Source organism: Ceratotherium simum, chromosome 10 (assembly GCF_057802395.1).
Source record: "Ceratotherium simum simum isolate JZ-2026a chromosome 10, ASM5780239v1, whole genome shotgun sequence".
NCBI classification, from domain to species: Eukaryota; Metazoa; Chordata; class Mammalia; order Perissodactyla; family Rhinocerotidae; genus Ceratotherium; species Ceratotherium simum.
The window spans coordinates 1,010,915-1,036,545 of record NC_141909.1 but is presented as its reverse complement, the minus strand read 5'-3'; the positions used below and the strand labels follow the sequence as shown (position 1 = coordinate 1,036,545).

General features: G+C 54.8%; 2 protein-coding genes across 15 annotated transcripts in view; both read left to right on the top strand.

The window, feature by feature from the left end:
• The window catches only part of MCF2L (MCF.2 cell line derived transforming sequence like), a 184,369-nt gene extending 178,533 nt beyond the window's left edge, over positions 1-5,836 (top strand). For 12 of the 13 annotated variants that reach the window (XM_087435825.1, XM_087435822.1, XM_087435820.1 and 9 more), the window contains 4 exons: positions 1,991-2,112; positions 3,606-3,718; positions 3,798-3,901; positions 4,015-5,836. In XM_087435825.1, coding sequence (XP_087291951.1) covers positions 1,991-2,112; positions 3,606-3,718; positions 3,798-3,901; positions 4,015-4,100 — 425 coding nt within the window. In that variant the 3' untranslated portion in view covers positions 4,101-5,836. The remainder of the gene's footprint in view (positions 1-1,990; positions 2,113-3,605; positions 3,719-3,797; positions 3,902-4,014) is intronic. The other variant, XM_087435823.1, reaches the window with a different exon arrangement.
• A 7,008-nt stretch (positions 5,837-12,844) lies between these two features.
• Positions 12,845-25,356, top strand: F7 (coagulation factor VII). 2 transcript variants are annotated; one of them, XM_004423181.3, is made up of 8 exons: positions 12,845-12,914; positions 16,453-16,613; positions 18,177-18,201; positions 18,280-18,393; positions 20,299-20,439; positions 21,641-21,750; positions 23,952-24,075; positions 24,715-25,356. In XM_004423181.3, exons 1-8 carry the CDS (start codon positions 12,845-12,847, stop codon positions 25,308-25,310), a joined length of 1,341 nt encoding a protein of 446 aa, XP_004423238.1. In that variant the 3' UTR covers positions 25,311-25,356. The 2 variants fall into 2 exon arrangements, with proteins under 2 accessions (XP_004423238.1, XP_087291882.1); XM_087435756.1 differs by lacking the exons at positions 16,453-16,613; positions 18,177-18,201.
• The last annotated feature ends 275 nt before the right edge of the window (positions 25,357-25,631 follow it).

The following is a 25,631-nucleotide window of genomic DNA, read 5'->3' as shown; positions in this document are numbered from 1 at the left end:
TTTAACGGTTTAATGCAGGAATGCTACTCGAGCCTGTTAACAAGGGGTCACCCGGAGGCTCCGGGCAGAGCCGTGAGCAGCCCCAGGCCTAGACACTGCTCTGCGTCTAGAAAACCTTTTCTCTGGAGGCGCCGGGGGGGGGCTGCCCGAGTCTCCACAGCGCAGACAGCCCACTGCTCTCTGGAGCCGAGGTTCACACAGGTCCGTTGGCCAGGGAGCACTGCCTCCTCTGCCCATAGGACAGTCTCCGTCTTTCTGTCCTCACTGTCCTCAGATAGACTTCTGCTTCTGTTTTTCCAGAAGCCCCGTATCTGTGGGTGGTGGGCAGGCGGGGGGGAAGATGTTTGCAGCCAGGCCACCTGGCACCAGGACCCCCAGCGTCCCCTGCCCAGTGCTCCGTCTTAGTTTCCCACGCTGTGCATGTGACAACTCTAGACAGGCCTGGAGAAGGTGAGGTTGGGTGGTTTGAAACTGGAAATTCAGTCCCCAGTTCCTGCACAGACGCAAGCCTGGCAGGGCGCTGAGCAGGGCCCTACTCCCTGCACCAGCAGCCCAGCCCCAGGAAGGCAAAGTGCAGAGGCTTTCCCAGCCGCTGGGCCAGCCTCATATGGAGTGGGGGCTCCAAGGGGTTCACGGGAGGCCAGTCTTTGTGGCCCTGAGGACACGTGCAGACGTGCTTCCTTCCCGGGGCTCATGGCCCTGATGGCTGGTGGGGAGCTCTGGGCCCAGCTCCCTTTCTAGGAAGACAAAGATGGCTTCCCCTTGCCTCTTCAACACAAGCTGTTCTTTGCCAACCTGAAAAACGACCGGCCTTGGGACCTGGCTTGTTAGGTAGCTTGCCTCCCTGCAGCCCTGACTTCATAATGGGGGGCATGCATCTTGCACTGTCTGGCCATGGTTCTTCACACCCAGCACTCTGTCTTCTCAGGAGAAAGCGAGCTTCCAGCCACACGCCATGTGACCAACAGCTGATTGCCCAGGCCCACACCCCCTGAGCAGTCTGCTTGTTTCCCATCCTGGTGCTTGTTGAAATCCATATGGCACGTGTGGTAGCTCTGATCCGACACCAAGGGAGGCGCCTTCAGCCCGTTGCTTTATTATTGGCATTTATCGTATTTATCAGAATGAGGAGCTCATCATCTCCCATCTCCCCATAGCTTACTTGCATTCTCCCCCAAGATGGGAGATAAGTTGCTGCTCTTTGGGGTGCCTGGCAGTAGATGGAGGAATACATATGCATTTTATAAGACCAGCAGAAAGCTTTCCTCCCCTTATTTGCTGGCCCGGCGGAGGTGGTCCGAGCTCACGCAGGCTGCCTCTGGAGCCCGGCGGCCTGGGCTGGAATCCCAGCTGTGCCCCGAGGCCGCGGAAGCTCAGACGCATGATGAGCCTGATTAGACGGTGTGCCGTCTGCTCGCCTGTCCCGTGAGAATCCCAGCGCCCGCACCCCACAGCAGGAGCTAGGAGGGTGCCTGCGCAGGGCGCTCTGAGCAGACCTCTGTCATTTGTGTGAGGAGCTCTTTCCTGGCCTGGTCTGATGGGTGTCGAGTGTGACGTGCATTAATTGAAAACGCCTTCCCTTCGACGCGTTTGCTCCACACAGAAGGTGGTGGTGTCTCTGGCTATCTGTCTCTCAGGGTCTCCGTGCTCCCCGGGACTGGCAGGCAGGGGGCTTTGGGGGAGTGCTCCCCCTCCTCTGGGAAGCAGCAGAGCCTGCTGGATAAGCCATCTGGGGAGGGGCTGGGGGTTCATCTTTCTCCCCCGGCTTCACCTGGCTGTGGAAGCAGGTGTTCTGGGCCCCGTCTCCCTCGACTGTTTGCACAGGCATTTCAGAAGTCTGTGGCGTGTCCTGCAAAGTCCTCAAGCTCCTGGGGAGGGGGCAAGCTCATTGAAGGTGGCACAGTGCAGAGGTCTTGGGGACTTCTGTAGACCACCCTGGGACAGGCTCGTCATCGAGGGCGGTCCTCACTGGAGTCTGTTCCTCTCTCAGGTTGGAGCAAAACATCTCACCCCTCGGAGGCCCCTGAGGACAACGACGGCTGGTCAAGTGCCGAGGAGGCGATTAATTCCTCAGACGCAGAGGAGGAAGGCGGAGTGGGCCCCAGGAAGCTGGTAACCTTGGCTCCCACTGGGCAGTCAGCCGGCACGCTGCTGCCTGGGGAGGGAGAGCTCCAGAAGCTCCGCGGCGATGCTGCCACGGCCCCATGGCCACTGGGAAGGGTTGTCAGGTGCCGGGGGACCCTGAGGCTCTGGCCTGCCCACCTCTCTGCTAGTTCTCCACCATTAATCACCACACAGATGGGGGCTCTCCTGCAGGGGATGTGCACACCCCTGACTTGCTTTCAGATAAGTAGAACGTTCTTAAGAGCTTCCGTAAAGCTGTGCACACACCTCGATCTCTGTTTAAGAGAACTGCTCTGTCTGAAGTATGGATTTGCATTCTAAACAAGGTCCTGTTTTAACACGAGCAGCAAGGAGAAGCTATTTACATATTAGGTCATCAGAGTGGGGCTTATACCAACATACCTTCACTGCCCTCTTGGTGCCGTCCTGGTTCTAACACCAGGGTTATCGCAGCCAGCAAACATCCCAGAGTCTGGAGGAGCAGACGCAGATAAATGGATGAGAACAGAGCAGGAGTCTCAGCGAGGTCAGGGCGGCCTTTCCCTAGGAGGCCTGAGGGTGAGGAGAGCCGGCGTGGGGCATGGAGGGTCAGGGGGAGCCTGGGGCATTGGGAGACCCAGCAGGGGACATGGGCTGGTGGGCAGGGAGAGCAGGGCAGGAGGCGGGCTCTGGGCGAGTGGGCAGGCCCTGCTGGGAGGCTTCTGGTCTCAGGGTAGCTGGAGGACATGGCTTTGGCTGCTCAGGCCCCATCAGGGGCTGGTGCAGGGTCATCCTGAGATGACCCGAGATGAGGGTGAAGGACTCTCAGCCTCGCTCTGCAGGCTTCCAAACCCTGCAGCCCCACAGCCCCACCCACAGTTCAGTCCTGTGGCGTCTTACCGCCAGGTGACCCTGAGTCCCTGCACGCTCCGTCACAACAGCCTCTTCTCCTGGGGTTCGCACTGGGCCGCAGATCTGAGCAGAGCACCTGCTGTGTGTGTGGCACTGAAGGCCAAGCAGGGACAAAACGGGCAGGAATCCCCACTCTCACGGGGAGAAAAAACCAAAAAGTGGTCAAATACCTAACACATTAGGTGAGGATGACTGCGTTTCAGGCGGGAGGCCAAGGAGGGCAGGAAGGTTCCAGGAAGAGGGGGCAACAGGTGCAGAGGGCAGGGGCCGAGGGCTGTGTTTGGAGTGTGGGAGACCAGCAGGAGCTGGGGGTGGGGGCGAGGCCAGACCGCAGGGACGGGCTAGGGGCCTTCTGTAGGTTGGTTAGGTTGAGTGAGACCTGACGACCAGAGACCTTCCCTGTTGTTTAAGGCGACAGTTGCATCAGAAGCTCCAGGAGGGCGGGGCGCTGACCAAGCGCCCTCGTCCTCCCGCCACTGAACACTGGACGCCCACTCTCATGGGACCTTGCCCTGGTGGACAGCGCTGCGGTGGCGCTCCATGCAGGGGGAGCAGGGGGTCTGTGTGCCTGACACGCTGCCCCCCGCCAGGTTCCGGGGAGGTTCACGGTCATGGCGGACGACGAGAAGGGCAGCCCTGACGCGCTGGCCGTGCGGAGCGGGGACGTGGTGGAGGTGGTCCAGGAGGGCGACGACGGCCTTTGGTAAGACGCCCGCAATGTGCTCACATCCCAGCCACGCTGGGCCCTGGGCTGGAGCCCCTGACCGCCCACCCCCTTGCAGGTTTGTCAGGAACCTGACCTCCAGCAAGGAGGGCTGGGTGCCGGCCGGCAGCCTGTCCGCGCTCCTCGGCAAGTCCGGCTCTGCCCAGTGCTTGAGCAGCTCAGGTGAGACCCCGCTCCTCCCTCGCTGGCGCCGCCCTGAGCCTCGGGCTGTTGAAGCAGAGGGGCTGAGCGTGCAGGCTCGAAGCCAAAGCTGTTCTCGCCTGGTTTTCCCGCAGAGTCCAGCGCGGGGTCCACCCTGCTGAGCAACTCCTCCAGCTGCAGCGAGAGCTGCGGCCTCCCCCTCTCAGACCTGCAGGGGTAGCCCCCCGGCCCCGGCGCAAGAGGCCGCCTGCAAACCTCTAAGTGTTCCTTTGCTTGGGCTTGCTTAGTTTGGTGAGGGGACGGTGCCCTAAGACGCCCTGGAAAAGGAGGACCTGACAAGACCCGACGAGGCGGCACCCACCACCCACGGAACCTCGGGGTGCAGGACAGGGCTCTTCAGAGGGAAGGTTCGGGAAGATTCCAGCCTCCAGCCTCCATGCCAGGACCCCACCCAGGGTGCAGAAGCCGGTTTCCAGGGGAAGACCGAGCTTCCTGGGAAAACCCGGAGTGAAAGAGGAGCTGCAGGCCAGCAGACCACCTGTGCAGAAGGGCACCGAGGCGGGGGTGTCCCTTCCAGCCTCTGCCGGGCGGCGAGGGGTAGGGGGCCGGTCCCAGCCTCGCTGCTTTGGTTTCTGACACTTCTGGTCTGGTGCTTTCTGCAGGAACACGCGTACTTTGGGACTGCTTCCAAAAGAAATGACCGATTCACTGACCCAACAGCTCGAGGACAGGGGGCGGGACGGACGGACGGACGATTTTGTCTTTTACCAGTTTCTTTTTAAAGCAAGGATTAATCCCACGGCCATTTTTTGTGGTACGTTGGTCTCTGATCTTTACCAAGAATCACTGTGTTTACATGAAATGACAATTTGATACTGTATTTGATATGAAACTATTTTTTTGTTACTGGGGTTTACACTGCAGCACACTGTTTATACTGCGGATGGTTTGGGGACCCTCTTGTGGAAACGATGGCACTATCCACAGCCTCCTGGTCACAGTAAATGAAAACACGTCCCTAATAGAATCAGGCAGCGTTTCTGCAAACAGGCGGTTAGAAACCAAGGAGATTCCTTTACCTGTAGGTATAGGTTAATTTTGAAAAGAAAATTTAAACTATCATTTAAAATATTAACCTTCTTTTCTACAAAAAGAAATGGGGAACTCTTGACTTTTTTAACTAGCTTCACTGAATTAGGCGATTTTTATTGTTTTTAACGAGTATGTAAAGCCGCAGCGTCTACAGGGTGTCATCGGAACCACCGCTGCCATCCGCGCTCCAGCCGCTGCCCGAGACTGCGTCAGGTCACCTGCGTGTCTGTGTGATCACCCTGAGAACAGACATTAAAGGTGCAGAGTTTATTTTACTCAAGTCAAGGCAGAACTGGAAAGAAAACTCTTGTTTTACCTGTTTTTGTGTTTCAGAAACGGATTCTGTTCTGTGGAACTTCTTTCTGTATCTGGTTGAGGCGGATATTCTTTATGTGTGTGTATATGTTGACACATGTACATATGTGTCAGTGTGAGGGGTGTATTTATAGGCTCCGTGCTGCTGGAAGTGTGTCACTTTACAGCCCTCCCCGAGGCCCACAGACTTCCTCCCCGCCGTGTGCAGGGCCACCGCCAGCCAGACCTCTCTGGAGCTGGTAATAAAACAGAAAATGTGCGAGACTCGGCAGCTTTTCCTCTGGTGTATCAGTTGTTTGCAAGTGGATGTGTCACGTAGTTTACCTAGTATATTGATATTGATGGTCCAGACCCCACCCTGCCATCTCAGCCTGGGATTACCCACCATCTTTCGTCATCTTTTCCTCATAAAGGCACTTTAAACCTCATGTTTCAGTCACTGTTCCTTTTTTTTTTTTTTACTGCTGATGTAAATTTAAAAACCAGAGTTCTTTATTGTACGGATGGAGTTTGAATAAACATGAGCAACACTTGCTGTCTGCCCTCGTCCGCAGTGGCACGGAGTCCCTTTGTCCTCGTTCCCCAGCACCGCGGTGCTTCCTTTTGCTCGCGCACACATGGTACGGCCAGCACGTTAAGACAGAAATGAGGCAGGCGGTGAGCACGGCCCAGACTATGTTCCATACACTTTATTTTATCAGAAAATGGTGAAGACAAAATAACAAGTCTGTGTGTGTCACAATCTAAAGGTGACAAAAGAAACGTAAAGTGGGGCCGGCTCCGTGGCTTAGCGGTTAAGTGCGCGCGCTCTGATGCTGGCGGCCCGGGTTCGGATCCCGGGCGCGCCCCAAGGCACCACTTCTCCGTCCAACGCGAGGCCGAGTCCCACGTACAGCAACTAGAAGGATGTGAACCTATGACATACAACTGTCTACTGGGGCTTTGGGGGGAAAAAAATGAATAAATAAAATCTTTAAAAAAAAAAAAAAAAAAAGAAACGTAAAGTGTCCACGTCGGAATAAGAATAGAATTGACGACTTCTAAACCTGCAAGGTGGGGAAGAGAGAAAGGTTGTCGATCTGATAGAAAGGCAGGGTGTGGAGGGGACGCATGAGGGACAGAAAACAAAATGTGGTGGCAGAATTAGTCCACGTATTTCTCAGTCACAGCAAATGTAAGGTGTTAAACTGACCTGTTGTGAGAGTATCAAATTGGACGTAACAAATAACTGCTAAAAGAGACCATAGAACAAAATTATACAAAGGTTGAAAACAAAAGAGAGAAAAAGGATGTAACAGGTAAACATTGACCAAAAGGAAGCCGGGACAGCAGTACTGATAACTCCCGAAGTGGAATTTAGGACACTCAGTCACCAGTGTGTAAGCATCAAACAATTACGGTCAAAATATAGAGAGCAGAAATCAGCATTCGTGGGTGAGATTTTAATTATCTCTCACAGGAATTGGTACCTGTTTTCCCTAAAAACAGAAAAATGTGCATTGTTTTCCAACATACAAAATGTTTACAGAACAATGAAAAAGACAGTTAAAAAGGTTGAAAATGTAATGTTTCTAACCCACAGCTTAGACAGGAAATGTTGTTGGGAATTCTGATGGATTTGGGAATGGACAGGCGCGTGCACGGCAGAGCTGGTGGTGCAGCTAAAGCCGAGCTTAGAGCCGTCTTTACAGCCCAGCTGCGTTCAGTTCTTACCTGACAACATACATGAGTGAACCATTTAAAGAAGCTAAAAAATAAGGCCAATATAACCCAAAGAAAGTATAAGGAAGGAATTAGTACAGTAGAGAGAAGGACATCAAATCAAAGCAAATCAACAAAATCAACACCTTGTTCCTTGAAAAATCTAATAACATACAGCAATTTATAGAAAAACTGAGAACTTCACAACAGTTTTTAAAATGAGAGAACCATTGTGAACGACTTTTACCAATACATTTGAAAATAGATAAAATAGGAATTTTCTTTTAAAAAAACATTGTTAAAATTGATCAAGAAGAAAAAATACTTGGGTTGATGAATAACAATTAAATTGAACTGCAGTTAAAACAATAAAAAAAAATCACCCCCAAAAAGATAGCAGACTCAGATGGATTTATAGGTTTAGCATACCTTTAAGGTAAGTATCTTATACAAAAATATTTATACAAACTATTTCAAGGAATATAAAAAGAGGGAAAGCAACTCAACAAATTTTATGATGCAAGTTTAACCTTGGTACCCAAACCTGACATACATGATATAAGAAGAAATAAAGTTATGAACATAAATGCAAAAATTCCAAATGAGGTATAATCAAATCAAATCCAGCTGTATGTTGTAAGCAAAGGTAATGGGTTCTAACCAAGTTAAGTTTGTCCCAGGAATTCAAAGATAGTTCAATATCAGAAAAGTATTGCTATAATTTGCCATAAATAAAGAAAGGAAAATGACCTGCTCAACAGATGCAAAAAAAAAATTCAATTTTTATTCAACATTCACTTATAATATTTAGCCAACTAGGAGTAGAAGAAAGTTTCTTTAACCTAATAAAATGTGTCTAACAATCCTCAGAGCAAAAAGCTTAGGAATGTAAATACTTTAGAACTCTCCCCATTGAAGGCAAAACAAAAACAAGGATGCCCTCTGCTATTCACAAGTACTTACTAGAAGTAATTGTGATTACAGCATCAAAGGAAAAGGAAATGAGGCCTATGGATTGGAAAATAAATTTTCATATCTAGAAAATCCAGAGAATTCACAAGTTATTGGAACTAATAAGAGTCCCCAAGATCAACCACAAAAAGTCAATTAACATCCTAGCAATAACAACCTGGAAGATGCTATTTTAATAGCAATCAAATGATAATATACTACCAATAAATGTAACAAAGTATGTAGACAAAATTATGAAACATTATAGAAGGTCATACAAGAAGGCCTGAATAAATGGAGAGATTTTTATGGATGAGACCATTCCATGTCCACAAAATGTCAATTCCTCCCCAAATTAATCAGTCCATTTAATGTACTTCTATCAAAACCCCAGCAGAGTTCTTTGTGGAATTAGGGAATTGATGGCAAAATGTATGGAAGAAGAAAGGTCTAGGTGTAGCTGTGACGGGTGGGGAGTGGGAGGATGAAGACAACTCGCGGTGCGGGGAGCTGGACTGATCATTAAGCTTCAGGTGTCCTGTCGGGGCAGGGGTGCGAGCCAAAGAGCTGATCAGAATCAAGATTCCCGAACAGGTGTGTGCACACGATGACTCGGCTGGTACAGAGGTGGTGAGACCAGCTGGTGGATAAGAGTGGCCTCATCAGAAATATTCACATTTTTGGGACAGCTGGCTCTCCATGTGGAAAAGAAACCAAATTAGGTCTCTAACCAAAATTTTAAAAACAAATTCAAGGGCCAGCCCCGTGGCTTGGCAGTTGAGTGCACGCGCTCCGCTGCTGGTGGCCCAGGTTCGGATTCCGGGCGCACACCGACGCACTGCTCCTCCGGCCATGCTGGGGCCGTGTCCCACATACAGCAACTGGAAGGATGTGCAACTATGGCATGCAGCTATCTACTGGGGCTTTGGGGAGGAAAAAAAAAAAAAAGGAGGAAGATTGGCAATAGATGTTAGCTCAGAGCCGGTCTTCCTCAGCAAAAAGAGGAGGATTAGCATGGATGTTAGCTCAGGGCTGATCTTCCTCACAAAAAAAAAAAAAAAATTCAAAATTATTAGAAGAAAACATAGCATATCCTTATTACCTTAGGGCAAGAATTGATTTCTTACAAAAGAAAAAAACAAAACTGCACTTAAAGAAAAAGATGGATAAATCTGAGTATATCAAATGATAAATTTCTGTACTCTCAAAGCCCCATGAATAAAGGTAAAAAACAAGCCAAAGAGCCAGAAAAGAGAGTTAAGTTATGCTCAAAATCATAACCTATAATCCTTAGATGAGTTCTGTGTTCCTTAAGCTAAAAAATACCAGCAGTATACAGCACGGGTCCCCAAATGTGACAGCACAGTAGGGTCACCCAGGTGCTGGTCAAATACTGCTCCTGGGGCCCCCTGAGGTTCGAGTTCCCCGAGTGGAGGACTGGAAGTGTGGTGCGTGTGTGGTGTGTGCATGGGGTTCCAGGCAGCTCTTACATGACCATTTACTGAAGAGAGGGGTGGCCAGGACAGGCCAGTTTCATGCTTGTCCCTGAGTGTCCTGGTGGAGGCTGGCTCTGAGACCGGGCCCGAGGGACAGCCGTGGAGCGGCACCAAGCAGGGGCCCACTTCAGGGAGTGGGGTGGGGTGCAGGCCTCCCTCCAGGTCCGGGAGGAACTCCTACACTCGTGTGCCCGAGGAGCAGTGCTGGACCCCGGCCACAGGGAGGCCAGCTGCAGGTGGCCCAGGGCTGACGCGTCAGGAGCCCTTCTGCCTGGCCGCTAGGGGGAGCTGAGCGCAGGTGGCCCCCAGCCCTGAGAATCTGACTGTCAGAGCTCCTGGCATCCCCGGGTGGTGCCGACGCCCAGGAAGGGCTGAGGACCCCTGACCCAGGGCCCTGAAAAGGAAGGGAACCCAGGCAGAGAGGCCACCCCTCCTCTCCTCAGCCAGCACTGCACGGCGGGGTGGGCTCAGATTCGAGTTGGATGTGAGCTGTGAGCTTGGTCCCAGACGGAGCAGCCATTTCAAAGTTCGGGGTGACCAGAAGAGTTAAGAGGTCTCCCCGAGATATTGTCAAGGGCCAAGAAGGGGATTCAGGGGGCTTGGAAAGCAGCGACTGGGGAAAAACCACTTCCTGTTTGTGGCTCAGCAGGGACTCTGCTCGGTGGACACAGGTCAGCGCGTAAGCAGCAGGCTGTCAGGAGGAGATGCGTGCCAGGGAGCAAATAAACGGGGTAGTAGGCTGGTGGAGCGGCGGGGGCTGCCATGAGGGATGGCCCTCGATGCGCTGGGGTGATGGGAAGGAGTCGTCTCCCTCCAGCTGTGGGAGGAGCTGGAGATCGCAGCGCTGTGGACGAGAAGGCGTCCAGTTAGCGGAGTGTCTGGCCGCACGCCCAGTTGGGTGAGCAGTGTGGGATACGTTGTGGAGAGATGGAAGAAAAGACCCGGAGACGGCAAACGAGACCTAGAGGTTTATTGGGAGTTACTTACAGGGAGGTCCAGTGGCGGCTAGCTGGACGGAAGTGTGCACCCACAACCACTGGCAGGGAGGGGGCTGCTTATACAGGAAGGGACACCAAGGCCATATGCTGGCGGAGGGGCTGTCCCTGGTACGACCAGCTTTCCCAGAACAGTAGCTCACAGGGAAGGGCTCTGTGTCCCTTCAAGACGCGATGTGCTATGAGTGAGTAAGGTACGATCCGGGCTGGCCAGGCCCTGGACTGTTACAGATCCCAGCGGCTGGGCGTCCTCCTAGAAGGAGCCAGAGGGATGCATGGTTGCGATGGGCTTGTGGGCTCTTGCTGAGCAGGCCAGGCCTAGGCCCCACAGGGAGTGAGTGGTAAGAGGCCGGAGCGCGGGCCTGCGGGTCAGGATCAGCTGCCTGGCTTCATCCTACACACAACGGATGCACGCGGGGCTTACTGGGGAGTTCCATAATCAGACCCATGTTTCTAAAAGATCGTGTTTGATCCGTGAGCACCGTAGATGAATCTCATGAGCATTGTGCTGAGTGCAGGAAGCCCAGCCGTTCACTCGACACTCCGGAACAGGCAGATCGGATTCAGGGGGGCAAGGCAGTGCACCCCAAGATTCACGACTGCCCGGAACCCCAGAATGTGACCTTGCTTGGAAATAGGGTTGTTGCAAGTGTAATTGGTTAAGTTAAGGTCACACTGGAGTAGGGTGGGCCCTAAATCCAATGACTGGTGTCCTTGTAGGGAGAGAGAGATTTGGACACAGACACATACACACACACACACAGACACACACACACACACACACACGCGGAGGCTGTGTGCTGACCCAGGCGGAGGCTGGAGAGCTGTCCCTGCCCTTTGAGGCAAGGACACCAGGGACCACTAGAGCCCCCAGGGACTGGGGAGGCAGAAAGGATCCTTCCCTGGGGCCTCCAGAGGGAGCGCGGCCCCACAACACCTTGATCTCGGCTTGTGGCTCCAGGACAGGGAGAGGGCACAATCCTGCTGTTGCAAGCCCCCCAGAGTGTGAGACTTTGTCAGGGCAGCCCCACTAGGTGAATACAGGAGGAGCCCAGTGAACACGCTAAGCGCAGCTGAGGAGACAGGCGGCTCTTGCGGTGCGAGGGAGTGTGCCCGGGCACTCAGCCTGCACACAGCAGGCCGCCGGGCGAGAGCAGTGACGGCAGGTGGCGTTTGTGGAGGTGCACAGGACAGGACAGCACCACCACTCTCCCAGGAGGGTGTCAGCCTCCTGGCACCAATTAAGAGACTGAGGCTCGAAGGAATGACCACTTCTTCCCAAGCTGGGAGAAAGCGGATCCAGGCCTCCCTCCAGGTCCGTCTGACCCCTGAGCTGCTGCAGAAGGCCGGGGGCAGAGATTCAGCCAGAAGGGCTGTGGCTGGGAGGAGCGGTCAAGTGGTAGAGTCCCTCCTCCCTCTCCCTCACTCCTTCGTGATGAATGCCTATATAATAAATTCCTAAACAAGTAAGCAGTATTGAGAGTGACAATTAGAAATTCCAGAGGTGACCAGTAAAACACGTTCCCCTTAAGGACTAATTCCTCCACCTGGGGGGTAGGGCTGGGCCTCCTGAAAACAGCTGGGCTGCGTCCCTCCTGCTCAGAAGAGAGATGAGCAGAGCTGGTGTCCCCAGTCTCCACTCATTCACGGAAAGGAGATTCATTTCCAGAGAGTCGAGCCCAGGCCCACTGGGGGCTGGATGGCCACATGAGCTTTGCCGGGGTAACCATCCCAGTGGGCCCCAGACAGTCCCGGTTTCAGCACAGGAAGTCTAGCATCCTGAGACACATTTCCACACCCGGCACCCCAGGACGGCTGGTCGCCCTAGCCTGTGGGCTGGGCCCAGGAGGACATAGAGGGACATGGGGGTGCCACCTGCAGCCAAAACAGAGTTGGGGGCTCGGCTTGGGGTATATGCCCCCTTCCTGGTGCCTCTCTGAGGGGTTCTCCGGCGCATCTAAGTAACCAGCCTCTCGGGCGAGGGCGGCCTGCGTGGGTCTCCTCTGTGGCTGTCTTCAAAATATTTCCATTCACACCCAAAATATGCTCTCCTTTCATCAGTGTTATTACCGTGGGGCGTGGCTTCTCACCTGCAGTTTAATTCTGTTCCCAGCTTGCAGCTGAAGTCCTAAGGGCTTCAGAATTCTCAGCCGCGTTTGGTGCCCACGCCACATGCACGTCCTAACACAGGCGTTTCAGAGAAGGAAAACACGTGGCTGTTCTGTGCCTGGGTTCCTGGACCTGGCGCCCCGGTGCAGGCCCGCCCTTCTGTCTCTGATCCCCACTCCAGCCTGGCGCCTGGCAGGGATTCTACACCCCCTCCCCCATCCCTCTCCCGGCACCTCGAGACCAAGAACTTTGCCCGCCTCCCCCACGTGGAATGTCAACAGACGGGTGACACCACAGACCTCACCATGGTGTCCCAGCCCCGGGGGCTGGCCCTCCTCTGCTTTCTGCTCAGCCTGCAGGGGTCTCTGACTGCAGGTATGTCGGGGGGACGGTTCCCTAACAGCCCATGGGAAGGGCAGCAGGGTGCCGGCAGCCAAGCCTCCCAAACCTTTCCTTCCTTCCTTCGTGTGGACGTTCCTGTTCATGGAGCGTTTGCTGGCAGCTCCCATGTGATCTGCTTTCCTTCCAAAAAGCAAACAGTGCCAGGCCTTGCTGAGCCTTGGAGGAAAGGCTGCTGTTGACGGCGTAGGCTTTGGCAGAATTATTTTTCAAAGACTTTTGGGAGCTGGTGGCATTTCCCCGGCCATCCATGGGGACCCGCCCTGGGCAGCTGGGCCAACATACAGAATCTGGGGCTCAGGGTGTGGGGTGGTGGGGTGCTTCCCTCTTGCTCTCCTCTCCTGGCTCTCTGTCAGCCAGCACTGGGGATGGTGTGGGGACACTGGGCTGCTCCACCACCTGATCACAGCCACCCCCGAGCCCCACAGGGACTGGGAGGCTGAGTGGGGAAACGTGTGCTTTATAAGCTGTGCTCGTCGTTACTTTCCAGTACCCAGTGCGGCCGTGGTGGAAACAAGGTGCGGACATCGTCCTCTAAAATCCCGTTCACGTGGTCCTTCAAATCCCACGCTGAGAGACTAGCCTGGGATGCGGGTGACGGTGTTGTTGTTGCCCTGATGAGCGCAAGTGCCCAGAGGCTTTCCAGAGGAAGTCAGTGCTGCCCACTGTGCTGCCCGCTGTCCTCTTTAGGGCAGGAAAAGAGTGACAGGTTGCGAGTGATTTTCATCGTCGTCTTTGTTCTGGCTTGTCTTTTCCAAGTTCCCTGCAATAATCGTGGGTTCCTCTATCATCAGTGTTGCCTCTGGTTCCCTGAGAGCTTTTGGTGCAAAGGTTCTCTCCTCCAAGCGCAGATGGTTCCGCTCTGGCTGGCCCGGCCGTGGTCTCCAGTCTCCAGTCCCCCCTATGTGGGCTCCATGGCCACCTCCCCTCCCAGGAGCCTCCATTTTTTGATTTTCCCTCAACCTCTCCTTCCAAACCAGATTGATTCAGGAATACAGACATGCAAAACTCTCTAGTTCTAAAGAAGAAAAGACGTGGCCTCCCTCAGCCCAAGAGTCCCGGGAGCTGCCTCTCCCCGCTTCCTGCCCCCGTCCTGACTCCGTAACCTTCCTGCCTGTCCGGAGCATCCCCTGGCTCACATACCAGCAGCTTCCGATGGAGGATGCGGCACTGTCCTCTGGTCTCGGTCTGTGCTCATCTCTCCTCTGGGACTCAGTTTCTGCACTTGGCTTCTGCCCCTCGATGCTGCTTTGTTCCCACTTTCATCTTCTCACCTCGCGTGCACCCTGCTTCCCTCTTGGGGCACTTACAGCATATGCCCATAGCACATCGCACACAGCAGGACCACGCTGGGGCTCAAGGCCTCGTCCCCACCCTGACTTCAGGCTCTGCGCAATTGTCTCCGACCTCAACATCCTCGCCTCCATCGCCAAATCCTCTCTTGGGGTGCAGTCCCCATGTCTGCCTGGGTGTCCGAAAGAATCCTTCACTTCAAGGTGTTCAGACTGGTCCCCTTTGTCTCTGGTGCCCTTACCCCGCCCCCCAGGGGGCCTTAGGTGAGCTCTCACCTCACCCACCTCCCTTCCTCATAAGCAAAGTGGGGGACACCAGCTACCTGCAGGTAACTATCGGGGTCACTGTGAGAGGCCAGGAGGAGGCACAGAGGTGCTCTGCTCTTCTTGGCAGCAGGCAAGCACTTGGGAAGGGGCCCGGAGGAGGTAGGAGCTCTCGAGTTAAGACAGCGTCACAGGGGTGCAGAGAAGAGGGGCAGATGTGGGAGGCAGCATTGCAGGGGTGCAGAGAAGAGGGGCAGATGCGGGAGGCTGCAGATGCAGAGCTGGCTGCAAGAGGTCAGATGCCTCGGAGAAACGTGGCTCAAGAGCAGGTGGGTCATTCACCGGGACGGGGACGTGGCCAGGAGCAGCAGACGGAGGTGGAGGGGAGGAAGGCAGACCCACATGCGAGGGCTGTGAGTGTAGGTTCTCAGTCTGCAGGGAATCTGGATAAGAGATCTGGGATTCAGAGAGTTCCAGCTGAAAATAAGATGTTTGGGTTCTGGTATATGGGGGGAGAGCTGAAGCCGGAAGTGGGGTGAGGTGGTTCTTAGAGTAGAAAGACCAAAACTGAAGGATACCAAAACTCCACAGCCAGCGCCAAAGGAGGCTGGGAGGGGGTCAGAGTGGGAAGAGGGCCCGGAGGAGCCCGGGCCTTGGCGGCCAGGGGAGGAAGTGTTGAGAAGCAGACAGCGGTCAGCGGTCAGCGGTCCTGCCACCAAGAAAGATCCACGAGGAGCCTGCAGTATTCAAAAGCAGGGAGTCACAGGTGGCTTTATGCTTATGATGGGTCTAAGAGTCGATGTGAGAACCTTGGTGGAGGGTGAGGAACGTTCCTTCAAGAGTGGGGTCTTAAAGGGAGAGACAGAGGTTGGTGGCAAAGCAAAGCAAGGGTTTGGGCAGGTGGTAGGAGGAGAGAACTGACAACATTGGGAAGTAACCAGAGTTCCAGAAGAGCTGGGAAGAATGGGCCCGGAGTGCAGCGGGCAGGACTGTTAGATTTTAAATAGAGAAGAGGAATGTCCACCCCTCTCCTCCTTGCCCCCTCAGCCCCTCCCTACCTCACCCCTACCCAAGCCCAGCCTCTCCCTGCTGCCTGACCTCGCTTGACCTCCCTCAAATGCACATCCGGTAGAACCCCCTCCCCCATGTGAGCCCTCCAGCACATTCATTCAACAACTCCAGATGGAACGCTCCACTACCTTAGGTGCTGGGACTCAGCAGATGCACATTTTGATTATAGAAGTTATACATGTTGATTGTACACATTTTAGAACAGACTTTCAATCCTCAGTTTTTTATGTATATTATTTCAATAAATTATATTTACACATATATGTTCATATATACCTTTTTATTAACAAAAAAGGATTTATACAGAATATATGGTTTTATCACCTTTTTTGTTCACTTACTGTCACGTCGTCTTAAGCATTATATGTCATGGCAGCATGGGATAGCATCCTTTGGTTGTTTCAGATTATCAATAGCTCTCCTGATGGCTAAGTTTTTGGGCAAGCCTCTGAGTGATTCCTTAGGATAAATCCCTAGAAGTGAAGTGACCAGGTCCGAAGGTACGAATGTGTTAAGTTATAATTTAATGAACATATTGCCTTATCCTTGCACGTAAAGGGTGTGCCATGTTGCCTGTTGCCAGCCAGCCATGAGAAAGCATTCCTATTTCAAATTCAGCCAGGCCTGTAGACGGAACCTTTGACTCTCAGTACCGAGTGGGACTGGACCAGTGTGGATGGTTCCCAGCACCAAGTGGGACAAGACCAGTGTGGATGGTTCCCAGTGCTGAGTGGGTCTGGACCAGTGTGGATGTTTTCCGGTGCCGAGTGGGACTGGACCAGCGTGGATGGTTCCCGGTGCCGAGTGGGACTGGACCAGCGTGGATGGTTTCCACGCCATCTTGGCGTGGCAGGTTGTGAATGTTTCATGGGACTCCCATTTCTCAGTCTTCGTCACCCAGGAGGAAGCCCACAGCGTCTTGCACAGGCAGAGGCGTGCTAACCGGTTCCTGGAGGAGCTGAGGCCAGGCTCCCTGGAGAGAGAGTGCAAGGAGGAGCAGTGCTCCTTTGAGGAGGCCAGGGAGATCTTCAAGAACATGGAGAGGACGGTGAGTTCACCTCCAGGGGGTGCCCCGAGCTGCTGGATGTGAGGGCCAGCGTGGTGAGTCTTCCGGAAGGGAGCTCCGTGACAGCCGGGGTTCTCCTGTGTCTTGGGGGCCACGTGTCTCCACTTCTGTGGTTGTGAGTGCTCCACGCACGGGTGAACACACAGGGGCTGCAGCGTGCACAGCCCCTCCCTATCTCGGTCTCTTTCCTCCTGAGGACGACTTCACTTGCCTCAGTCATAGCTGCAGTGCTCCGTCCTGTCCCCTGTTTCCAGGGACACCTCCTCTTTGCCACACCATGCATCCTAATTGTTGCATCAGAAAATATAGTTTGAAAATCACACTCGATGTGTCCCTTGCCTTCCCGAAGAAGGTCCCCCAGGCTCCTAAAGCTGTCCATGCTGCTGACAGAGCAGACGTCTGAGGATCTGGCCTGGGTGAGCCTCTTACTGCCACGCCCGCCCGTGGGCACCTCCTCAGGGAAACTCCTGTGAGGAAACATTCAGGAAACCATCACTTCCTCCACCTGCATTGGGCCACATGGATAGAGCGTCTGCATTTCTGTTTTCACTTTCCAAGAGACGCACATTTGAATTGTATCACATCCCTCTGAACTCTTTGACAGGAGGGTGAGTCAGGTTATGATGAGAAAAGACCACACCACACACTCACAGGACACACCTCACACTCATAGGACACACACTCACAGGGCACACACCTCACACTCACAGGACACACACTCACAGGGCACACACCTCACACTCACAGGAGCACAATTCACTCACAGGACACACGTCACATTCACAGGACCCCTCACCTCACCCTCACAGGACACACTCACAGGGTACATGCCTCACACTCACAGGAGCACATGTCACACTCACAGGACACCTCACCTCACACTCACAGGACACATACTCACAGGACACCTCACACAGGAAGTAGGGCTACTTGAGACAGAGGCTAACGTGACTCTTTCCAGGTACATTGCGGATGGTTATCCATTGTGTCCGTGTACCACTTAGTTTTTCAAAGCATCTTCAACAGTTCTCGTCTTCTTTTATTGTCACAGCAACCCTGCGAGCTTTAGGTCAGTTGGCAAAAGATTCCTCAGGAATCATTTTTATTGCTGGAGCCCCCTGCAGTTCCTAGAATGCCTTTGCGTGCATCACCTACCTTCTCCTCGTGTCGACTGTGTGTCTGGAGGAGGGAATGGAGGCTCAGAGCACATGTGTCTCGTCTGGGTTCACAGCTCGGAGGTGGCAGAGTTGGGGCTAAAACTTGAGTATTCTGACTTGGGGGAGGGAAATTTGTGACCTCTGGTGGCCTTAGTGATCAGGGTGGAGGAGGTGGGGGAAGTGGGGATTAGGAAAACACTTCTTCCCCCTACACGAACACACCTTATCTCCAGAGGAAAAATCTGGTTCCCAGAGCCCATCACAAAAGGCCCAGGTCAGAAGCCCAGCCCACCGCAACCCACCAGGTCATCAGTTCATTCGGGGGATACCGTAAATATTTGCTTCTGGTGAACATGTGCCTCACATGGCTTCCTCTTTGTTCCCTCAGACGCAGTTCTGGATTTCTTACAAAGGTGAGTAGGTAAACAGTCCATTTTGATCCCACCCACCAGCCCTTCTCCTCAGCCTACTAACACTGACTCCCTCCACAGATGGGGACCAATGCTCCTCAAATCCATGCCAGAATGGAGGCTCCTGCGAGGACCAGCTGCAGTCCTATATCTGCTTCTGCCTCGAAGATTTTGAGGGCCGGAACTGTGAGACAAGTGAGGACTCCCATAGCTTGCAGACAGGGCCCCCAGGAGGCTGATGGGCATGGCCTGGTTGGGCGTAGGGCTGGGCCTCAGTAGAAAGTTGGTCTCAGTAACCTTGAAGGCCCTTGCCAACCTGAGAGTCTTGGATCTGGGGTTCTAAGGTACTAATTCTCAAACTCGATTGTGCCGTGTTCCCTTCTGGGAAATAGAAAGCCCTTGGGCTTCCAGCACTGGGAAATTCTGATGCACCTGGATAGGGCCCAGGTGAGAGGCCCTCCACCACTGCCCAGCTGCCTCATATCCCACCAGCCAAGACAGTTGGCTAGACTTTACCTTCCCTACTTGCTATTACAAAGGTATGCAATATTTTTCTCACCTTCCAAATACTAAAGTATTGCAAAGGTCAGGGGTCCCCCAGACCACGCTCAGGTTCAGTAATCTGTTGGAAGGGCTCACAGAACTCACTGAAAGCTGATATACCCCAGTTACAGTTGATCACAGCAGAAGGAAGGACACTAACTCAGCAAAGGCACCAGATGCGAGCTTCCAGTTGTCCTCAGCCAGGGGAGTCATGGGGACAGTCCTTCATTCTCTGAAAGACCACTGTCTTAGGCGACAAGTGACAGAGATATGTCAACAGAGTATTACCAACCCAGGAAGCACACCTGAGCCTCAGTGTCCAGAGGTAGACATGGCTGACCATGCACGTGGCTGACCTCAGTCTCCAGCCCCTCCAAGGGCAAGCTGATACCGTGGCCCAAGGACACACATGAGTCACATTGTTAGACCATTCAGTGTGGCCCAAGGCCCCAGGAAAACAACACTCTTATCAGGCAGATTAAATTAAAAGTGTCCAACTTAATCAGAGAGGGTGTACAGCTCACGTCCCAGGACCTGAGGGCAAAGGCCAGGCCTCTCTTTGGGCAAGGTTAACCCTTTACCACACAAGTGCACATGTGATACAGAACGAGCTTTCCTGGGCCACAGCTGCCTTCTGCTCTCCGCAGAACAGAGGCCAGAAGAGTGAAGCAAAAACTAAGGAAAGAGGCTTCCTGACAGTTCTGGGCCTAGAAAGCCTCAATGTCTTTGCCTGGCCTTCAGTGCTCAGCAGTCCCGCTGTGAATTCACTCCCAGGGCCTTCAGTGCTCAGCAGTCCTGGTGTGAATTCACTCCCAGGGCCGTTGACACTCAGCAGTCCTGGTGTGAATTCACTCCCAGGACCTTTGATGCTCAGCAGTCCTGGTGTGAATTCACTCCCAGGGCCGTTGACACTCAGCAGTCCTGGTGTGAATTCACTCCCAGGACCTTTGATGCTCAGCAGTCCTGGTGTGAATTCACTCCCAGGGCCTTTGATGCTCAGCAGTCCTGGTGTAAATTCACTCCCAGGGCCTTTGATGCTCAGAAGCCCTGGTGTGAATTCACTCCCAGGATTGGCCTTCCCAATGGGGGTCCTGGACTTACACAGGACACCAATCCCGTTTCCCACATCAAAGCGCTCTCCTTTAGAGTTAAGTCAAACGTTCCTTGTCTCTGCCTGTCCGAGCCAGTGGTCAGCCCCAGGTCAGCTCACTGGGACACCAGGGCCTGGCTGTAAAACAGTCTCATCTCTCTGGCCTCTTGCTGGCAAGTGTCCCATTAAGTTGTCCCCAGGGGACTTCTGCTTTCCCCAGCTCCCGGAAGGGGTGACACAGCCATGCCAGCCCTAGCCCACTGGCTAGGCTGGGACCCCCCCTAACTCCAGGTCCTCCCTTCTGGATCAATCTGCAGACTGAGGTGGTGCCAGGCTCAGTCTCTGTAGCAGGCAGCTGAGCGCCGTCTTTGTGCAGAACGCTGCTCCGGCCCAGGGAGGGGTCGCCACCAGGGCTGGCTTTCCCTGACCAGTGGAGGCCCTCTCAGGCTGTCCCCTTCTGTCCTCAGACAAGAACGACCAGCTGATCTGCATGAACGACAATGGGGGCTGTGAGCAGTACTGCACCGATCACGCAGGGGCCAGGCGCTCCTGCTGGTGCCACGAGGGGTACGAGCTCCAGGCCGACGGAGTGTCCTGCGCATCCACAGGTAATGGGTCCTCAGGGACCAGGCTCCAGGGTCTGTGTGCTGTTTCATTTTTAGACGACCAGTCCCCAGTTCCTGCCCGACACAAGTTCTCTTAGTGGCTAAAAGATGAATATGGGGGCATACTATTCACTGAGCATCTCCCGGTGTGGACCACTCCATGCTCAGTGAGGCAGGGAGGAGACTGAGAGTGGAGGTGGCCGCCCCCCTGAGAGCGGGCCCAGGCAACAGCGGGCAGGACAGAGCCCTGGGAGCGGCTCCTGGACAGGCCTCAGGCCACCTGCCCATTCTAGGCGGGCCCAGAGGAGCAGAAGGAGGCTTTCCCCGCCCCACTCCCAGCACGCAGATTCTGACGGGACTCCACACTGCCACACCAGGGTCTGCACTGACTGCAGCACAATACTGGGTTATGAATCTTTTGTCGAGGCCAGCACTTTTAGGAAAATGGAAAATTTCTCCAAACCAACCTCAAACTAACAGGGCTGCAATTCCAAAGGCTGGGGCACCCCAAGCCCTCTGTCTCTTCACACAGAAGAGATGTGCCCAGCCCAGTCTAAGGAGCCTGAAATTCAGCTGCCTCCACTGGATGCCTTCCCTTCTGGCCCAGAGACTTCACTGGAGCAAACCAGCAGCCAAGGGTGGGGCCAAAGGAGCAGCATATGGCGGTCTGAGATGCTGGCTGTCCTTTAGACAGAACACCCTTCACCTTTTAGTAAATTCAAGCAGCACATCTTTTTTTTTTTTTTTTTGAAATTGGCCCTGAGCTAACATCTGTTGCCAATCTTCCTCTTTTTCTTTTTTCTCCCCAAAGCCCCAGTACATAGTTGTATATCCTAGTTGTACATCCTTCTAGCTCTTCTATATGGGACGCCGCCACAGCATGGCTTGATGAGCAGTGAGTAAGTCTGCGCTCAGGATCCGAACCAGCAAACCCTGGGCCACCAAAGTGGAGCGCACAAACTCAACTGCTACACCACTGGGCCGGCCCCTAAGCACATCTTTTTTTCCTGGAAAAACTAGCAGTTTCAAGAAGTAGGGCCCTCTGCTCCTGAAAAGCCAGCCGCTGGCTCATCTGCCCACTGGCGGCTCCCACAGCCTGGGGCTGGGGCCAGAGGCAGAGCTGCCCACAGGCCTCATGCCCTCTTCTCACTTGCACCGTCATCCGTCGTGATTCCCCACAGCTTGCTGACGTTGTTTTATACAGTTGAATATCCATGTGGAAAAATACCTGTTCTGGAAAAAAGAAATGACAGCGAACCTGAAGGCCGAATTGTGGGCGGCAAGGTGTGCCCCAAAGGGCAGTGTCCCTGGCAGGTAAGGCTTCAGGGCCCTCGAAGGGAAAGGGTGGGTCAATCACAACACGCCCCGGCCAGAGCCACCCTGCTCATGCCGTGCTGGAGTGGATTTCCCCCTGATTCTAAGTCCACTTCTGCTTGTCCACAACACATCTGCATTTAGCTGGGATTTTGGTGCTCCAGCTCACCCTCTCCCCTCACTACCTCATCACGCACACTCCCCTCTTACAGATGAGGAAACTGAGGCCACACACACAATAAATGGCAGAGGCAGGATTTGAACCCAGCTCAGTCACCTCCAAAGCTGCATCTACTACTTGCCTCTGGGAGCTGAGATTCTTGATCCGTGCCAAAATCCTCCTGCGGTCGGGGAGGCTGTCCCCCTCACGGGGTCAGGTCTGTGGGGGCATGGCCCCTCCAGGGCGTCTCTCTGTGATGCCGGCTGTGAGCCAGGTTCCTATTGGAAATGCCAATTCTCAGGCCCCCAGACCCACAGGGTCAGAATCGCCATTTCAGGAGAGCCCGGGGGTGTGTGCCCACATGTGATACAAGCTGCAAACTCAGGTCTGAGCCCGACTCAGTGGCCCTTCTTTAACTCCTCATTCAGAGACACCCCAACTTAAACAGTTAAGAATTTTTAGAAATACAAGTAAATGTACAAGAACCTTGAGACTGGAGAGTCAGCAGTCACGCTGGGCTGACCCTGGGCTCCGGGTAGCTCCAGTCTCTTGTTTGGCGGCCATCTGGCCCCTTCCAGACCAGTCTCAGAAGCTGCATTTCTTGCTGAGCTGGCGGTCCTGCACCCACCCAGCCTCCCCCTGCCCCACCCCACCTCCCACAGTGGTCAGGGCAGGCGGCTGGGGCCTAGAGGGGCCTTCATGGTCCAGGGAGAACCCCAGCTGGTGTTGAGAGGAATAATCTGAGCTAGACACATCCAAATGGGGCTGATGTGTTCACCAGAGTCCCCATAATGGGCCGGCAAGGCCTCTGTGAGGTAGAGGCAGGTTGGCGAACATGGGTTTCTGTGCATTTACGGTGGGAGTTCTTAGGTGGGCTCGCTGGGGGTGATTGCAGCAGATACTGCTTCCCAGCACGTGCTCCCTGGACCCAGCCCACCAAGACCTCACCTCTCAGTATCATTTAACCCCCACGACCCTGCCTGAGAGGTGGGTGCAACTCTTGCCCCATTTTTCAGGTGAGGAAACTGAGGCCCCATGAGGTTCAGTGCCTTGCCCAGTCAGAGCTGAGATCTGGTCCCGGGAGGCACAGATCCAGGTTGTAACAACCACCCCAGACTGCCCGCCTCTCCAAGCTGCAGCTACAGAGTCACCGTCAGCCAGGCAGGGTTAGATTTTCCGGCACCGGGCAGCGACTGTGGCTCTGATCCGCAGGCGGCTGTTCCCGTCGTGGGGTTTTACTGTGCTTTCTTCTCTGAGGGGTCAGAGTTGCCAGTCTGGATGAGGAGAGGGGTACCTCCCTGGCCCCTTTTGTCCTGCTGTCCACAACTCGGGGCATTGGGCCCCAGCTTGGCTGACCCACGTCCAGTCTCCTCCCTGGTTGATCCGACCTCAGCACGACACATGCTGACTGGCGACAACCAGACCAGGACCATTTACTGGCCGGTCCGCCTCCCCCTCAGCCAGGCCGCCCTCTGGCCTTGCAATTCCTCGCTGTCCGCAGATGGCCTGGATGGAGACTTGGGCTCCTTTCCCATCCACCCTGGGAGAATCACTGCAGGGAAAACGTCACCACCCATGATTCACTCGGGGCCCCGCTCAGCACCCCCTTTGCTTTTAGGAAGAAGAGAAGAGGAAGCATTTACTGCGGGTCACCTGGGTGCCGAGAACAGGCTCAGTGCTTCATCAGTTACTCCATTCACCCCTCACATGCTTGAGGAGCACGACCTTGGCCTGACCTTTGCAAGTCAGGCATGTTAGGTCTCACTTGGGTGACAGTACTAGGAGATGCACAGAGGAATCGAGCCCCCACATTTCCATCGTCAAGCCCGTGCCCGCAGCTTCCCTTCCCTTAGCGAGGTGGGGAGACGGCCTGCTGGGGAGGAGTCGGAGCAGCTTTGCCCAGGAAGGGCTCTGGGGAACCCCCAGGATTTCAGAAACGATCCTGTCAATGCAGCCTCCCCTAAGGGTGCATGGGAAAGGTGAGTCCCCAAGGAAGGGTGACTATGATGTGACCTTCCAACACCTGTTGTGCCCTTGTCAGGCTCTGCTGAAGCTGAACGGGCTGCTGCTGTGTGGGGGCACCCTGCTCGACACCACCTGGGTGGTCTCCGCAGCCCACTGTTTCGACAGAATCAGGAGCTGGAAGAACCTGACAGCAGTGCTGGGTAGGTCTGCGCTCACCTCCTTCTGACGAGGGAAGGTCCTTCCAAGAGAACCACCCGGGGCTACGCTTCGGGGCCTCGAACTACCGACTTCCGACTTCCATGACCAGATGAGCTTCTCTGAAAGAGAAGTGGGCAGTGCCTGGGCAGACTCCACTGCCTGCGGGTCCCACCACAGCCCCCGTCCCTCAGCCTCTTTCCTACCCCAAATAAAGACATGGGGGTGACGCTATACCTGCCCATCTTGCGTAGGCCAGGTGCTCCATCCACCCCAAGGGGGATGCAGCCATACAGGGCTCCGTGGCCACGGCGGGCTGGCCTCCCCCTGGGGGGTTTATGGGACAAGGACCCCCGGGGGAGGCCAGGCCCCATCTGGAAGAACTGGGGGAGTCGGGCACCCCCTCGTTACCCACCCACAGCTGTCTGGCCCAACCCCCCCTCCTCACGTGCCTTCAGTGCCCCAGGTTCCAGAGTCACCACTGACTCACACTCTGCACGGAGCCCAACGGCGGCCACTTGTGAGGCTGCTCAGGCCACCTTGGGGCTGGACGCAGGGCCTCTCCTGCCCTAAAGAAGGCTCTGGGAAGGGCGGTTCCTGAGGCTGCAGGGCGAGGGCCGTGAGCGGTGCTGGTCTCCCCGCAGGTGAGCACGACGTCAGCAAGGAGGACGGCGACGAGCAGGAGCGGCAAGTGGTTCAGATCATCGTCCCCGACAAGTACATCCCGCGCAAGACGGACCACGACCTGGCCTTGCTGCGCCTGCAGAGCCCTGTGACCTTCACCGACCACGTGGTGCCCCTCTGTCTGCCCGAGAAGACCTTCTCCGAGAGGACGCTGGCCTCCATTCGCTTCTCTTCCGTCAGTGGCTGGGGCCAGCTCCTCGAAAGGGGTGCCACGGCCCTGGAGCTCATGGCCATTGACGTGCCCAGGCTGAGGACTCAGGACTGCCTGGAGCAGTCTCGCAGGACGGCGGGCTCCCCGGCGTTGACGGAGAACATGTTCTGCGCCGGCTACCTGGATGGCACACAGGACGCCTGCAAGGGTGACAGTGGGGGCCCACATGCCACCGAGTTCCGGGGCACTCGGTACCTGACGGGTGTCGTCAGCTGGGGGGAGGGCTGTGCAGCCGCAGGCCACTTTGGGGTATACACCAGGGTCTCCCAGTACACGGAGTGGCTGCACAGGCTCATGCACTCAGAGCTGCACTCTGAAGGCCTCCTCCGGGCCCCACTCCCCTAGGCTCGCAGTCAGCTCCTGGAAATAAAGCTGCTGCCACGGGGTTGTCCTGGCGTCAGATCCCGTAAATTCTTCTACAGTTCTTGGGGTGGGGAGGGGAGAGGGAGGGAGAGAAAGAAGGAGACAGAGAGAGACAGGCAAGGAGAGAGACCCCCAGAGAAGGAGAGCAGAAGAATGAGGAATTCGGAGAGACTGAGAGAGGGAGAGGAGAGGGGAGAGAACGGAGGAGAGAGAGAAACTGAGGGGCGAGAGAGACTCAGAGATTCCAGGAGACGGACTGAGACGAGAGACACAGGAGAGTGGGCGAGGGAGACAGGAGACGGT